This window comes from Polypterus senegalus, chromosome 14 (assembly GCF_016835505.1).
Source record: "Polypterus senegalus isolate Bchr_013 chromosome 14, ASM1683550v1, whole genome shotgun sequence".
Lineage (NCBI taxonomy): Eukaryota > Metazoa > Chordata > Cladistia > Polypteriformes > Polypteridae > Polypterus > Polypterus senegalus.
Window position 1 is genome coordinate 5788426 of NC_053167.1, and position 17483 is coordinate 5805908.

General features: G+C 43.7%; 1 protein-coding gene across 1 annotated transcript; it reads right to left on the reverse strand.

The window, feature by feature from the left end:
- Positions 1-8476: 8476 nt before the first annotated feature.
- tmem74b (transmembrane protein 74B) lies at positions 8477-17071 on the reverse strand. Its single transcript, XM_039735098.1, has 2 exons — positions 16589-17071; positions 8477-10032 (listed from the first exon to the last, which is right to left on the reverse strand). Exon 2 carries the CDS (start codon positions 9963-9965, stop codon positions 9285-9287), a length of 681 nt encoding a protein of 226 aa, XP_039591032.1. The 5' UTR covers positions 9966-10032; positions 16589-17071; the 3' UTR covers positions 8477-9284.
- Positions 17072-17483: the final 412 nt, after the last annotated feature.

Consider the following 17483-nt stretch of genomic DNA (forward strand, 5'->3'; position numbering starts at 1 on the left):
GAAATCTGAATAAAGTGATTCAAAGAGATGAGCTCCAATGTGGGTGCTACCTACCGGGTCTTCACGACTAACATATGAATGCTTTCTTCTTAATGGCTGTCTGCCCATTCAGCCTTTGGCCTTTTTTTCCTGAGCCGGATACAGTGGGAAGGACAAAACCTGAGCCTCAGAGAAGATGCCCGCTCCTGTTGTAGTATTAAAAACTCAACTAAGTATTTCTTTCATCTTCTCTCTCTATTGTTTGCATGATTTGTCCTCCACAGCAGGGGTCACCAACTCCAGTCCTGGGGGACCACCGTGGCTGCAGGTCTTCATTCTAACCCTTTTCTTAATGAGTGACCTGTTTTTGCTGCTAATTAACTTCTTTTGAACTCATTTTAAATGACTTGTTCTTGAAGACTCAGGCCCCTTAATTGTTTCTTTTTCTTTAATTAGCAGCCAAACAATAATGAGATATAAAATGAGCCAAAACATGACCAGCAAACTGTGTTCATCATACAATATCTGAAAATAAAGAAAGATGAAGGTACAGGAATGTCGATCTGCTCAGGTCCACAAAATATTTTAACAGAGCTCTTAGAGAGAGAAAATCAACAATTTCAGAAATGTCTGCTAATGCACCACGAAAGCAGCAACAAGCCATGGAATTAAAGAACGGGTTTAATTAACGACAAGAATCAGCAACTGATTAAGTAGCTGGTTGGAGTGAAATTGGTTGCAGTTTGAGGCCTTGACTCAGTTGGTCTTCTGTTGGCTTCCTCACTTCACATTTCATTTCTATTTGGGTGCCATTTAAGGAAATAAATGAAGTATTTCAGAGGAATGATAAAGAAATTCAGGGGAACAAATCTTAAAAAAGCAATTCAATTAAAATGAATTCAAAAGAAGTTAATTTACTGCACAAGCAGGGCACGCGTTAAAAAAAGAGTTAGAATGAAAACCTGCAGACACGGTGGGTGGTCCTCCAGGACCGGACTTGGTGACCCCTGCTCCACAGCCTATTCTGAGGTGTGCCCAGGTGGGTCTGGCCTGGCTTTGGGGTTGAGATAGAAGATCCCTTTATTATTATTTTGTGGCCCTATTTTTAAAAATGCCGCCCTTACAGACAAAGTGTGTTTCTGGGTAAGGCAGCGAATTTGAATTGATTTTTGTAAAGTTATTAAAATAAAATCCAAAGATTAATACTTAAGTGTGGGCACACAGATGTTATGTTTTATTTAATCACTGGTAATAAATATTCAAAGCATTGGCTCCATGGGTAAAGTGCACACTGATAATATAGATAGATAGATAGATAGATAGATAGATAGATAGATAGATAGATAGATAGATAGATAGATAGATGATTGGGGACACTGCCTGGCCGGGACGCCTGGATAGTCCCCGACGTGGACAATATTACTCCTCGGCTGCGAGAGGGCAGCCGCCCGGGCCTATTTGGGGGCCACAAGGAGGGTCCTGGGACACTCATGAGAGGACGTGGCCACCGCCAGGGGGTGCCCGGACAGTGAGGGAATCCTGGATGGCAGCACTTCCGCCACACCAGGAAGTGCTGCCGGAAATAATTCCAAGAAGACCCGGAGTGCTTCCAGGTGCTTTCCTGAGACTTCCGCCACACCAGGAAGTGACGTCAAGGGGAGCACCTGGGGCTCATCCGGGTCATGATAAAAGGGGCCGCCTCCTTCTAGTAGACGATCCAGAGTTGGGAGGAAGGAGACGAAGCTTGTGAGGGGGAGGAAGGAGGTCAAAGAGAAAGAGAGAAAGAAGAAGAGAAAGAGAAAAAAAGGAAGAGAGTTGGTGAGAGAAGGCATTGTGGTGCTCAAAAATAAAATAAAAGAGTGTGCTTTGGACATCCTGGTGTCAGTCTGTCTGTGTTTGGGGGTACGTTTTCCACAATAGATAGATAGATAGATACTTTATTAATCCCAGAATATAGTGAAGCTGTGGCACAGCAATAGATGACTAATTTTAAATCAGTAATTGTGCAGTGTAAAAGTGCAGGCTTCAGTCGGGAGCGGGTGGGTGTGCAAATGCGCTTCACTCCAGAGACATATGGGGGTGCTTGGCTGATTGCGAGAGCACATGCGAGTGCGATTGTCAGTCAGGTGCCGCATTAATTCCTCTGGGAGAGCGGCACGTTCACACCCCATTTGGAGTGTTGGTATAAGAGAAACCTGCATGGGACAGAAAAGGGAGGGAGAAACGAAAGAAAAGGAAAAGATGGATGAAGGTTAAGAAAGGGATGGAGGGAAAGGCAGGAATGGGTGAGAGCTGGAGAGGAAGAAAGAGAGGAAGCAGACCACCGGAGGGATAGCCCCTTTTGGGGACCGTGTGGTCAATGCCCAAGGGATGGAGAAGGCAACTCCACCTGAGAGATCAGGAAGCCAGAGTAACCCATTGGCACGACATACCACTTTAAGTCCAGGGATGGCTCAGATGGGGACCCCTGAGGGATCCACGGATGGTTGCCTTTGTAATAAGAGGTTTGAATTGGGAGCGCTGCTGGGACCTGTAGAAGGTGGACGGCTGTGACTGTCAGTTGAGGGTCCCCTGCTTCTGTAAGGTCCAGACAGAGATAAGGGGAGGATAAAATGGTTGCACCCATGACAAAAGGATCTTAAAGGATAGTTTCTTGCCTGGGAGTTTTAACGTCATGTTCTGAAGGAATACTTATTGACTTGTTTTTGACCTTCACAGAACACCTCATTTTACTGGATTATTTATTTATTGAACTTGTAGCACAACACTATTGATTTGGACACTGATTGTTAGGAGGAGGAGGAGGAGGAGGTTAGGAGCACGCACTTATACAACGCATTGCCGGACCCACCACACTACAAACCAACTCAGGATCCAGATTAGGACCCGAATGCAGCCATGCAATGGGTGACACCTCAGCACCACACCAGTTCAGATGGAATGGAGCAGTGTGAGGTTTATTTTTGGTGGCTGGTATGCCAATTCTGCCACCAACCCCTAGATTACAAATAAAGGCACTCTTCACATTTTGCACCTACCCCTTGCTAGGCGCATGTGTCCTCATTTACCTGGCTACGTTATCAGTGGTAGCGGGTTCAAGAGGCTCCCAAACAGGACTATGAGCATGGAGCCAACCCGCACTATCACAGGAGTAGGATGAGGTCCATCTGTCTATGTACTGAACTTGAGCCTGGACCTGCTCCAATGAGGCCATTTTAAAAGGGCTATGGTGTCCAGTCAGAGTCTATGAAAAGACATCCAGGAGGCAGCAGATAAGCACAGGACAGACGGACAGATTTTTAGCACTGAACCCAGTGTCCACGATCCCAGCTCAAGCTGACAGAACAAGGACACATCATAACTTCTGAAGGACTGCGAAGTGATCCTGTTTTTAAATGAACATCAGTGTCAACAGCTTTGGTTAACGATGATATGAGCCAATCGTTTACAGGCTGAGGTAGAGGACTCTTACCTTCACACCTGGGAGAAACAGGTTTGGCCAAAAGTATACCCAGAAGAAAATGCACAGGTGAATACAGTGATCTTCTTTATTTTCTCTCTTGTCTCCTAAGCAAGGCCATTATTTCAAAAAAACAAACAAATAAATTCAGACCTCCACGAGAAAACACAAAAGCATATTTAATAAGTATAATTACGTGGAAGGAAAACAGAGTAGACAAATGGATGAAGAAGCATGGATGGGAAATGGGTGGCTATTAACTCTTGCAATGTAAATCCCAACATCAAAAGGTACTACAGAAAAACACGTGCACTTGTCATATAAAAACCGAAGCGCGCACACACACACACACACACACACACATACGCTCACTGGCGTACATAATCATATTTTGATGGTTTTATCTGCTTCCAGAGAAGCAGAAGTCATTTTGCAGACAACTGGCAGATAGCAGAAGCTTAACAGCCTTGATATCACCGAAAGATAGGCACTCCAGTGTGAAGCCATGAAAGACGATTACCTCGAGAGTCTGCGGTACGCTTGGTGTGCATGCCCTGTGTCATGTGTATATATATATATATATACTGTATATACTGTATATATATATATATATGGTGGAGCGAGTGAGGAGCAGAGCTTGTGCTATTGGTTTACCTCAATGGGCACTTTCTGTTAAATTCATTTTGATACAGAACTTGCTAGATATTAACGTTTGGGGGGGCTACTCAATTGTTTTCTCTTTGTTAACAGGGGGAGGTGGCATGTCTGTTTTAGTCACTTTGCAGTCCAACGTATCTCCTTTAGCTTGTAAATGAAACGTTGTCAGAGACATGGTGCACTTCCTAGCAATTATTCCCGTGGAAATCCTTTGATTTGTGCAGCAGTGATGGCCAAACTTGACAGCATCTACTCTAAGTAGTGACTGAGAACACAAAAATCTGTGAGGAAGTGACATGCAACTGTCCACATCACGTAGAAATAAAGGGTTCTGAACAAAGTTGTGCTGTTAAAAGTTTACCGTGATAAGAAAAAGTGCTCCTCAGACTCAGGATTCTTCAAAAGGCTTTCCTCCTTCACTCTCAGCTCACATTCTGTCTGTCAGTCGTGAGAAATGTATTGGGTGAAAAGGAAGCGTGGCCACTTGATTTCTGTGCCAGCCACACTCACAATCGCTGCCATGTGTCCGGTCTATTAACAAACTTCTATAAAGTAGTCTTATTCCTCATTGCTTTCAAATTTAGGATGAAGTTACAAAGAAAGTTATCCGGTGATATAATGAAACCAAGAATCTGTTGTTGTTTGTCTGTTTTGTGTTGTACAGCTGGGCAGATTTCCCCATTTTTACCAGCCAGCAGAGGGCACCACGGAGCAGCCATACTTAGCAGTTCACTATTGTCTGTATGTCGGTGCTCACAGTGCCAGTGTTGTTTAAAGTTGCCTACTTTGTGAAACTGAACAGCTTATTTAAGTGTTTGTAATGAAAGGCAGGTATCAGTATATGAAATGTGTCTTCTGTAACAGGTTTGATTAGCTTTGTATCTTCCAAACGTTTTCTTTTTTTACACATTTTAAACAAACCCATTCTGTATCTGATATAACAGTTGACCGGTGTCCATTCTCACATCTGGATATGTCTTCTAATAATATATTCAGTATAAATATGAACGTGCTAAGGTTCTTTCTAAAGTCAGAGTTTTCTTAATTTGATGTGTAAAGAGAGGTCTTCATCTAGCAAGTAGCCTTCTGATTGTCACGATTTTTTCTTGACCTCAAAAAAATAATTTAAGCTATGTTACCGATGTTTTAGAAGTCAAGGAATCCTCGGCTCACATTTGTTTTTGAGTGTTTTGGACGTCATTACTGAACATGAATGTATGTTGTGCACCTGCTGGTTTGTTAAAGTCTTTAGTGATATTATTGTGTAACATTTTGGTCCCTAGTTATGAAATCTTTTCTGTCTTTTTGGCCATAACTTTCCACTTTCCGTTTTTCGTGCGTATTTTGGTTCTTGACCCTCTGACTATGAGTTTCGCTACGCACATTAAGCTTGTTTTCTCAAGTCTCAATCGCCCGGTGGTTGTGCTTGGCTAGTTTCTACTTTCCTTTACTCTTGATGCTATTTCTTTATTTGAACTGCTGCCACCTGTCCAGTCAGTACACTTACTTTTAACCGAGAGGTCAATGCTCGAGAGAGAAGTGCTACTGAGTACTCGAGGGAAAGGCACGTCTTACTTCATCAAGAGAGACTGGAGCCCAAAGGGCATCATGCCAGGGAGAGTTACCAAGTCTGAAGTCTATTGAGACCACTGTCTTATCTCTCATTTGTAAGGGCCGGGATATACTTGACACTACATGACGTGTGCGCATGCGGATGCTGCTGCTGCTGCTGTGTAAAGCAGTGTACTGACTATACTTGCGTGTGTACTTTATGTAAATCTGGAAGATTCCACCAGGTGGCACTGAGAGTTGCTGTTGCAAAGGTGCAAAAAAAAAAAGAAGGCAACAACGACACGGAAGATGGTATGTGAGACCTTTAAACGTATTGCGTCATTAAGATGGAGAATATGCAATGTTTGTATTGCCTGAGCAAGAAATGAATGGCAAAAAACACCATGAAAAAATTTGCATGTCAGCGTTTAAATTTGAGGATTTGCTTCACCGTATTAAACCATTCATCAAACATCGAAGCAGGCACATTGATGCTGATGGAGCTGCAATGCGACTTGCCGTTACACCGTGTTATCTTGCAACTGCCAAATCCCCAAAGGTATTGTTGAACATTTTCTGCTTTGCGTGGACGTATCTATCTTAACTCTTTTAGGGCGGATGTCAACTTTTGTCGAAATTCAGGGGTAGAGGATGATAATCCGCTGTAAGCTGTGACGTTCTGTTTTAGTTTGACTCTCTTTAAAGGTAGATTTGTTGATTTGATCGTGATTTCCTGCATGTGCCGGAGTAGTGAAGAGCAAACAACCCCATAATCCTGCTGGTCATAGAGCTGCCACTGTGCAGCTGCTGCTGCCAAAGGCACCAAATGGGCACCGACAGCAGCCATGGCAGGTGGCAAAAGGTGTTTTATGCTGATTTATGTGTGAAACCATTGTTTTGTGTGCTTTTCAGAAAACTGGAAAAAATATTCAGCCCTCAAAGAGTTAAATTTGCGTCCATTTTACTTGCACATTTCCACATCCACTTGCAAAGAGCTGGTAATTTGATGCCAGCTGTTCTGGCAGCCATATTTGTCAGTATGGAGATATTGATAGTAAACAGCGATGCTGCCGTTATGTACCAAAACTTGAATGTTCACTCCACCCAAATGTTTGCTTGTACTGTAACGTTGTGTTATTTTCTGACGACATCCTCAGAGGACACCTCAAAAGAGCGCCCAGAATGCGTAGCAGCCATGATGCGTGTGTTGAAGTGTTCTGAGCATCAAGTATATACCGGCCCTAAGAATCCGTACCTACCTCCAGCCCAAAGTAAATCTTCAGAGCAGTGCCATAGGGGAACCATTTTTGTTTCCCAAAAGAACCATCCATGTGAATGATCCAGAAAGAAACTTCATTTAGTTAGATCCATAACAGATTCCATAAATAACTGTGAAACAGATGATAAGGGGAAGTGAATTTAAGACTAAAGCCAGGAAGTACCTCTTTATGTAAAGAGTTGTGAGAATCTGGAACAAATTAGTGAAACATGTAGTTGGAGCAGAAACCCTGACAACCTTTAAATGGAACCTGGATGAGACATTGGGGCAGCTAAGTTCTTACCTAAATGAAGGAGCTTCATGGACTGAATAGTCACTTCTCATTTGTCAAGTTTCTTGTGTTTCTACAACATCCATCCATTCATTATCCAACCCACTATATCCTAACTACAGGGTCACGGGGGTCTGCTGGAGCCAATCCCAGGGCATAAGGCTAGAACAAACCCCAGGCAGGGTGCCAGCCCACCGCAGGGCACACACCCACCCACATACCAAACCTGCAGGTGTTTGGACTGTGGGAGGAAACCCACACAGATATGGGGAGAACATGCAAACTCCACGCAAGGAGGACCCGGGAAGCGAACCCATGTCTCCTAACTGCGAGGCAGTGGCGCTACCTACTGCGCCACCATGCCGCCCATTCCTATAACAGGATTTGCAAATTCCAGTGGGGTGTCTGATTTTAAAAGGACTCTTGCTGGATACAGTGCTACAGGCTAAGTTGGGGTCTTGTTGATCTGTGAGTATCCGGCTAGGTCACCTACTGTACATTACAGATTTCTGTTTTGTCCACGTATTATAGGAGTGTTTTACAAAGACTAAAGAACACATTTCACGTGCAGAGAACCCTTCCCAGAATGTAATGGTTCTTTGTCAAGCAATGGTTCTACAAGGAACCACAAAGCCCAGTAAAGTGTTATTAAAGAACCAGTATAGTTAACAGTGTATTATAACCCAATTTCATTTAAAATTTGAAACTAAAATTAAAATTAAATTCACTTTATGAGGAACAATCAAAACGTCTTTAGAATTTGCCAGATATTTATCAAAGCTGTCCTCAGACAACTGAACATGTCAATGTGTGGCTAACCTTCTGGACACCAAAATATCTTTAAGTGATTATTTCAAACGAAGACCACTTTCTTTCTTGCTGGCTTTCCTTCTCAACGTTTGCTGACTATGATTTTCGCTTTCCCTATTTAGTTACCTTTGTCCTTTAAAAACTGGAACAAAGAAGAATTCCACTTCCTTAAAAGGTCTTTACACATGCAGAGAGACCAATGAGCTGTTGAACTTATTAGATAGCCACATTCATTTTGTGTAATGTTCATCCATTATCCAACACGCTATATCCTAACTACAGGGTCACGGAAGTCTGCTGGAGCCAATCCCAGGGCACAAGGCAGGAAACAAACCCCGGGCAGGGCACCAGCCCACCGCAGGGCACGCACCCACCCACATACCAAACCTGCATGTCTTTGGACTGTGGGAGGAAACCCACGCAAACACGGGGAGAACATGCAAACTCCATGCAGGGAGGACCCGGGAAGCGATCCCAGGTCTCCTAACTGCGAGGCAGCAGCGGTACCCACTGCGCCACCGTGCCACCCGTGTGATGTGCATGTTTCATATATTTGAACTCTGTTCCCAGAGGCAATTGTGAGTGTAAATGTTGGGTTCAAAAAGACACCATCCTTATCTTACTTACACTCTGGTCAAAATGACATCATTTATGTAACTACGTGCTTTTGTATTGCTGTGGTGATTGTCTGGTTCAAGTGTAGTTTGAAGCTGTCATCCTTCGTGGACTGTACTGTATGTTCTCGTGTTTGCCTCCATTTTCCTTTTCACTTCAGCTCACATTGCGCTAAAACATGATTAAAAAGATGGAAGATGGACTCATGCAGGCTCATTTGTGACAATCTGTTTAAAGCACATGTGCTGTCCACTTGTCAGAGAATTGCCTCTCAACGCTTCAATGAAGTGAACTCTGTCCTTAGCTCAATGGAAAAGGTGTTTCAGTATTAACGAAGATGCCCTAGTTGAGGGCCAGTGGTGCTTCTGAGTGGCATTGTGCTTTTCTTTTACACTGCAGAATGGCACTGAATGGGCACAGGTGTCAGAATACAGCTGGTGTGTGTGTCTTATGTCAACTGCAGCTAGCTAGTGTGTTCAGATATTCATTAGCTATAAAAGGGACGCCTTGCACGATTCTTCCTTGTTTCACCCATTTGATTTTGATCTTTCCTTGTTCTGAAATACCCTGGAATCCCATTAGCTGACCCGCATGTACTATTCAACTACCATTCCCTTGAAGGATTTAGAAAAACATTCATTTTCCTTTGGCATAGGTGGGGCCTAACTGGCCTCCTCAACATCAGCCAAGGAGCCAGCTGGAGCACCAGGGTTGCCATCCACCAGGGACTGCCTGCCGTCTGCCTCCATCTGTCTCATTTGCAGGTTAATTGAACCGTAAGTCTTTCTGGGCCGCCTGGAAATGGTAAAGGTCCTCCGGCGATATAGCTCCCCTTTGCATATTGAAATCATCAACAGCACGGAAAGTAGCATCCCTCCCAAAGTGAGCAGGCCCAAACCTGCAATAATACATTTATCCAGGTGTGATCCAAGCTGCGCATAGTACATTTCCAACTTTTCCATCTCTCTGGCCGACACAAAGTCTGGATTAACTTTTGCTTCTCTAGGAATCGTGTAAGCTATGAGCACCAACAGAATCCCACTGACAAGGAACACCAGAGCAAAGACAAAGCCATAGTCCACGGAGTGGCCATCACGCTCTGCACAGTGGTCCTCCTCAGACCTCGGGGAGAGCTCCTCTCTGGTGCCGCCGCACATCGGCTCCTGATGTGTCGGCTGCGCTGTGGTGCTTGCGAAGGACGTCTCCTGCTCGTCGCTCTGAAAAGAGGCATTTTCAAAGCCACTGCTTGGTGCTGTCCGGGGTCCTGAAGCAGCAGGCTGGGAGGGACCGTGGTGACAACTGGCCGTGACACTTCTCAGTTCAAACACATTTGGAGACGCCATAGGGAAACAGTTAGCTCACTCGTCCCATATTAGGTTTGGCTTCTGCCCATCGCACCATCTGCTAAGCCTGAAATGAAGAAAAAGAAACCCGACAGAATTTTAAAACATGCCAACAAGGAAGACAGTCTTGAGGAAGGTGCTGTGTCTTACACAAAACTAACCAATGTCCAGGAGCAGGTCCAGACCGAACCTCTCTCTCATATCTGACATGACAAAGGGAATTACAAAATACTTTACATGACTTTGAACACACTACACGTAGAGCTTAGGAAAGAAAGTTCAAAAATGTGCACAAGACAATACCTTTAGAAAACTTAAATAAACCGTTAGCCTTGTGCCTGAACTGACATACATAAGACTGAATTTTAGTTCCTTCATGTTATACGTTGGTAAACATAGCACAAGCAATTCTGAATCAAGACCATGCATTTGGATTTTAATGAAAGCGATATAATGTTTGAGAATATTTCTACTAGTAAACACACACTGTATATTGTTTGTTTTTCTCACGTTTTATGCAAATAATGCACCCAGTTTAAAGAATTAAGATTTAAGACCCAGGACACACTGGAGAGATTATAGCTGTCAGCTGGCCTGGAGACGCCTCCATGTCTCCCCACAGGGGCTGGAGGAGGTGGCAGAGAAAAGGGACATCTGGGTGTCATTGATTAGACTGCTGCCCCCGTGACCTGCACCAGGATAAGCGGCAGAAAATGACGTTCTTTGTTTTGTGTGCTTTCTTATGGTGTTTTTCTCTTCTGCTGAATGTCTCTTCTTTTACAACTGCTTTCTGATGATTTTTTTTTCCCAATAATCATTGCTTCAAGGTGTAACAGCCCATAATGAGTTCATTTACAGCATTGGCAGCTTTTGTACTTTGATTTGATTCCACTGGCAGAGAAATGACATAATGTTCTCCATCTTGAAGGGAGTATGCACAGAGATTAAATTACAAATACAGTAAAATAGTTCTTTATTCATACTAGGGGGCTTTGCCCTCTGCTCGCTTCGTTCTCCAAGCCCCCTTGCCAATGGCCACTTCTCCGAACCCCCTCTTGATACGATGGGAAACAAATACTTTTTTTTCACCCCTCTTTGCTCGAGCAGCTGTTGGCGTGCTGCTGCTACCCTCACGAGTGAGCTGCAATTCGCTCGCTTACCCCTCCGCCAGCGGTAGGCGCCGTTATGAAGAGGGGGGCCGAGCGCACCCCAAGGAGACGCGGCCGCTCCTCCGAAAACCCCTCTTAAACGGTGACACATTGGGAAACAAGCAACGGGTGCTTTTTTTCACCCCCTCTTTGCTCGATCAACTGTTGGCTTGCCGCTGCTGCCGTGCCGCGTGATCTGCATCTCATGCGGAGCTTCTAACATTTAAACATCTCTACAGCACCTGAATATTCGATCTGTTTTCGCTGATCCGTTATTTCCTCGAATAATATTTTCAGTTTGTTGACGCGGCCGCCCCTCTGAAACCCCTCTTAAACGGTGACACATTGGGAAACAAGTAACAGATGGTGATTTTTACTCTCATTTTTGGAGACTTTCAAATTTTCCTACTTCCATTATCTCTAACCTGCTCTGCATGCGTATCACGGGACTTGCGTCTGAGGGTTGTAGTATGACGTGACTTGACCGTCTTGCGGGAAGTGAAAGCGTCTCTCTGTCTCGCTTCAAAAGATCACGTCTCGTCCCCAGGGAAAAAGTCTCGTCTTTTTTTTTTATAATAGAGAGATAGTTATTATTTTTGTTTTATTCATTCACTTTTTCCTGTTTTGGTGTTGCTCTATTTTTTATCTACGCTTTCCAGTGCACAGGGTGCATAAATAAATATGTGGCAGGAAGGACAAGGGAGGCTATTCTTATATATCATTATTATGATAAAGTGCCTATAAAATGTATTACACATTTTACTGAATTGCAGTGAAGTTAACTTGAAGTTTTTGACACTGATCAATAAAAGATGCTTTAATGTCAGATTGAAACAGATCCCTGCAAAGTGGTCTAAATTATTTAGAAAATTTAAAACACAAAATAATTGATCACATAAGGATTCGCCCCCTTCATGCCAGTTTTTAGTAGACACTCCTTTGGCAGCCATGACAGTTTGTGTGCACATCTCTAGCAGCTTTGCACTTCTGAGCGCTGCCATTTTTCAAACTGCTCAAGCTCTGTCAGGATGCATGGAGATCATGAATGAACCGCCATTGTCAAGTCCAGCCACAAAGTCTCAATTGGACTGAGATCTGGACTCTGATCCGGCCTTACCAGGACTTTAACATTGTTGCTTTTAAGCCATTGTAGCTTTGGCTTTATGTTTGGGTTGTTGTCTTGCTGGAAGACAAATCTTCTCTCAGGCTGCAGCTTTTTATTTTATTTTATTGTGGAATTAACTCTCAGCAGTGGCCAGCAGGGTGGCCCATGTGCATTCTCATTCCTACCACCTTCGCCATCACTTCCCCTACCTCATCATATCGTAAATCATTCTTGAGGCAGAATGAAGACTTAAGTGAAAAATTAAAGAAAGCATACTGAGTAATTGCAAAACAAACACTGACTTAATTAGTTTTAACGCGAAAAGACACTGACGAAAAAAAGAAGAAGCGGGCCACTAGGGTGGAGAAAAGAAGAGCTGCTCAGGAAGCGGCAAGAACATCAACCTCTGAGCAAATGAATGATAAATGAGCAGAGAAAGAGGATGAAAAGTATGAACGGTCAAGTCAAGTGTATTCATGTGCAGTACGCCTTTACGGGTAATCAATAATACAGGTAAGTCAATCTAGCTGAATGGTGTGAGTGAAGGTACTCAGCGATGGACATACCCGTGGATTGGATTCTGCTTCATGGAAGATTTTTGCTTCCGGAAGTCTGTATGACCTTCAACATCAAGTGACTCCGTGAGAACCCTAACTACAAAGAGGACTATTTCATTGATGTTAGGTAGAATGACCAGAGGGGACTGGGCGGTCCCGTGGCCTGGAACCCCTGCAGATTTTATATTTTTCTCCAGCCGTCTGGAGTTTTTTTCTGTTTTTTCTGTCCACCCTGGCCATCGGACCTTACTCCTTTTCTATGTTAACTAATGTTGTCTTATTTTAATTTCTTATTTTGTCTTTTATTTTTCTTTTCTTCATTATGTGAAGCACTTTGAGCTACTTTTTGTATGAAAATGTGCTATAGAAATAAATGCTGTTGTTGTTGCTTCATGACCAGTGATGCCAGAATAGGCTCTGATACTCCATAGCTTTGTCATGAAAGTATATAAAATTATCGTTCAAGAACAGGAATTTGCAGGTCTCTCAGAATTTGGATGATACTATGTTGATTTATTTTTCTTGGAAACAGTAGGTATCTGTTGTCAGAGTCACGTGGGACATGCGAAGCAGCAGTGCCACCGTACCACCCGAAGAGTCATCCATAGTAAACTAATGTTGACGCAATACACGTACTGGAGGTATCCAAGTAATTCTGATAGACTAGTCAAGATGAAGCTAGTCATGATAAACTAGACTAGTCAAGATGAAGCTGTTATCATGGACATCTTAGCAGGCTAATACTGTACGTAAATGGAACATTCCAACCTGCCGCCTGGCTATAATCTTGCTATCAACGGTGAATTTGACTCAGTTCTATTCTAGGTGACCAAGTGTAAGGACATAAACGTTTTTGACTAATAGTGTATTGTAAACAAAATTGCCTCCGTGGCATGATAGAGATATAAGTGCTCCTGTTTCCTCCCATAGTCTAAAGACATGCCGGTTCAGAGAACTGGTAATGCAAAATTGATTTTGTGTGTTCACTCTGCGATGGACCGGCGTTCTCTACAGGTGCTGTTCCTGCCTTGACTCCAGTGCTTGCTGGGATAGGTTTCACCTGCCCCTCATTCCTGCCCTGCATAAGTGAGTTAGAGAATACGTTCTCCAATGAACTTCTACAAAAAGTTTGGAACTTAAAGTAACTTGCAAAATATTATTTTACTAGCTGCACCTCGTGGCTACTCCCAAATATTAATGAAACAGGACAAACTTTAAAAATCAATAGACGCTGGCACTGTATCTGATTGTGTTCAGCTCTGACGGGAGAGCGTTCCCCGCGTGGGGAGAAAAGCACACGGCCGTGATATCGCTGGCAATCAGCAGCTACCCTCTAAAACACACATGGAGCTCTGATCTCTCTCTCAAAAATGTCAAACGTTACTCCTTAACGATCTGGAGATGATGATGTCTGTTGAACAAACAGGTATCGCTAGCTAAGCGGAGGTAAGGTGCACTCCAACATGTGGCGAGACAGAGGCTGGCGAGTGAATGAGGAAGGCCCCGTCCCCCTGCTCTCGGCCCACAGCCTCCCTCTTGGATTTGCATAAATACATCAGTACCGCAAGCGAACTATCCTACTTAGCGCAATGAGAGAAGTTGCAAAATCTACCGGAAAATTCAAGCAAATTATAGAAAACAACCAGATCTAAATCTATTAAGTAATTGTTTTGTGAAAAGCGAACAGACATACAGACAGAACGCACTTGGACCACAGGTATGGGCCAAAGGTAACCTATATGAGACCCAAGTCCTCGTGACTCAGGAGATTTCGTGATTTTGGCTTTCATATACAGTATACAGATTACACAGCCATGTTTGAAGCTCTGCTTTCTAAGCAGCTGTAGGGTTTTGGATAGAAATGCTGCTAGAGTCACACATGTAACTTTTTAAATTATGGATGTTTCCAGAAGCCACAATGCACTATTCAATATTTTTACTCATATATTTATAGCCATACTTAATTGTGTGTGCACAATATATATGTGCATACTGCTCAGAAATGAATATGTGTACACATAGATTAAGGTTATCAATGTGGAAACAAATTCTTATTGTGTATTTACCTGACCCCTGTATTCAAGGGAACCTACCAGACTATGATACTTTACAATTGGTTTTAATCCACCTTAATAAAAGGGTGTCTGTGTATCTGTCCAGTTGGTACGTTTCTGTCATTCCAACAGGTGGCACACCAGAAACATTTTTTGGCAATAAAATGCATTGCGGTTATCATTCTAACAAACATTAACGCTGCTTTTACAAACCCCACACCAAAAGGCATTTAACAGAGCCATATGCATTTCGTTTTTCATTCCAACAGGTGGCACATCACAAAGATTAACACTACTTTTACGATCGCCATACCAAAAGGCATATCCATTGCATGGTGCACGACAAACATTAACGCGGAGGTCTACGTTAGTTATTTAGATTTCATCACATCATAGACAGGTAGCACAGCTAGCACAATATATATATTTACAACCGAAGCACATGGGAGTTAAGTGAAGTTTGAGGCAGGGCATGAAGAAACTTAAGCCACTGCTTGATGCACAACACCACACTGCCTGCCTAATTTCCTTGATTTTTTTTTTTTAGTGTCCAGTGTGCAACATTTTGGAATATCTTTCCTTCATTTTATTATTAGGCTGTGCTTGTATTTTGCATTTCTTTCTAAATAAGCCAGGTGATGTCTCAGGAGCCCATGCTGTTATTGCTTTATTGAGTGGATTAGTGTGTTTATATGCAGCCAGATTTCATTGTGGTGGTTGGCGGTGTTCGCCTCGCTTTTTCAGGAGTGTTGCTATGGCTCAACTCCACGGTTACACTTCCATGTGAAGCTCCAGAGTGAAGGTGTCTGCACTTTGGGAATTGCGGGCCTCTGCCGATCAGCCCACATCACTATTACCATGGGGGGCAGAGCGGAGCTGGGTGGGGTGGCATGCAAAGGATAAATCTTTTATGAGAAATGAAAAATAATCATGTTGACCTTGAATGACTGTATTAGAAAACGGTATTGGGTGTAATGTGAGCAACAAGGCTGCCATCGCTATTTAAACTGTAATTTAAAAAGCACGTTTGCGATCAGTCACTGATACTCGCTTACCTGCTGAAAGTCTTTAAACAAATGTTGATTTAGCCGTTATATGTTGAATTAAAAAATACTGTAGAAACATTGACGTTATATGCCGTGAAACGGTCAAATAAAACATCTCTCCCGCCGCGTGGTGGTTAGAGACATCTACAGAGAACTGTGTGCAATGAGACGATCCGAATCTGTGCAATATCTACATACAGTTCCTATTATGATACACGTCATCTATAAATACACGTTTTGGCGTGCAAATCAGATCTTACTCAAACCTTCCATACATCCGTCCATTAGCTTATCCAGGCCGGGGTCGCGGCCACCCGCAGCCCGAAGTTTCGAGGTTCGCCTTATTGAAGCGGAGCTCCGGTGCTGTGACCTTCATGAGATGCACGGGATGGACGCGGCGCGGGTGTTCTTCAGATTAATCTGGTCATTTAAAAGGTGCACGAGTACAATGACAAGAGATCACTAAGCATAACAACACGAAACGCGTTCGGGATTGCTTGAATAATAACGATGATGATGACGCCGTGGTGAAAAAAAGCAGCATCTGTAACATCACTAATGAAAATAGATCGAGCAAGCAACGTTTGAGCCCACAGCGGCACCATTGTCAGCCATAAGGAGCGCAGCAAGGCTCCGTAGTGTTGTGACGCGCACGAGGTGGCCCCGGGTCGCTTGCCAGCTGTACCACCTCACCCTCCCCGTCCCACAAGTACCTGCAAGGCGCCGTGCTAGTCGCGTGCTGTCAGGTCACCCGCTCCCTCCTCTCTGCAAGCCTCGTGTGCTTTCGTGGTCCTCAGCTCGCGCTGCGATGCCTCTCCTCCGGGACGAGCATCCTTTCCCATCCCACTCTCTTCTCTTTTCTTTTTTTTTTTTTTTGTCCCTTCGCTCTGCAGGCCTCTTGTCACGGCCCGCAGATGCGTGCGCTCTTCCTTAGAAGTGCATCTTGGAGTCGCCTTACACCCATTAATGTGCCAAGGATGCCTGGGAAACAAACTGCCACACTCCGCCGATCTTTTTCGGCACTTTTTAGCGCATGCCGGCTTCAGCCACAAGAGCTTCTGGTATCAGTCAGCAAGAAGTAGAGCTTGGAGAGATGTCACCAGTTATGAAAAAAAAACGCGTCTTTTGCAAAGCAAATACAAAAAGCGCCTGTTTTTTCCTCTCAAACCCATCATTTGGGACATTTGGTTTAACGTGGAAAGAACACTGCCATCTAGAGGCCACGAGGCGCCATTGACAAAAGTGAATTGACAGAGCTGTGCCCATCGAGCGCCACTCGTTAAACCTCCGCCGGCAGCGTGCAGCACCAGAGCGGCTTAGCGCTGAACGTCGCCAATTGTCGGTAAGGACACTTCATTGAGGTTATGGGGCCGAGTCAGTCGGGGCGACGTGGTCAGCAACAGAAATAACAGACAAGTCAAGGAGAACAAGAAACTGCAGGAGCGCCAGACGAATAATACAATCGAAAAACAGTTGAACACAGTTTATTTTTCTTTCTTTCTTTCTTTCTTTCTTTCTTTCTTTCTTTCTTTCTTTTCAACAAACAGCACACTGCAACTAGGTAGGTACCTTTTTCAGGAATAAATAAATAAATAAACTGGTAATAAA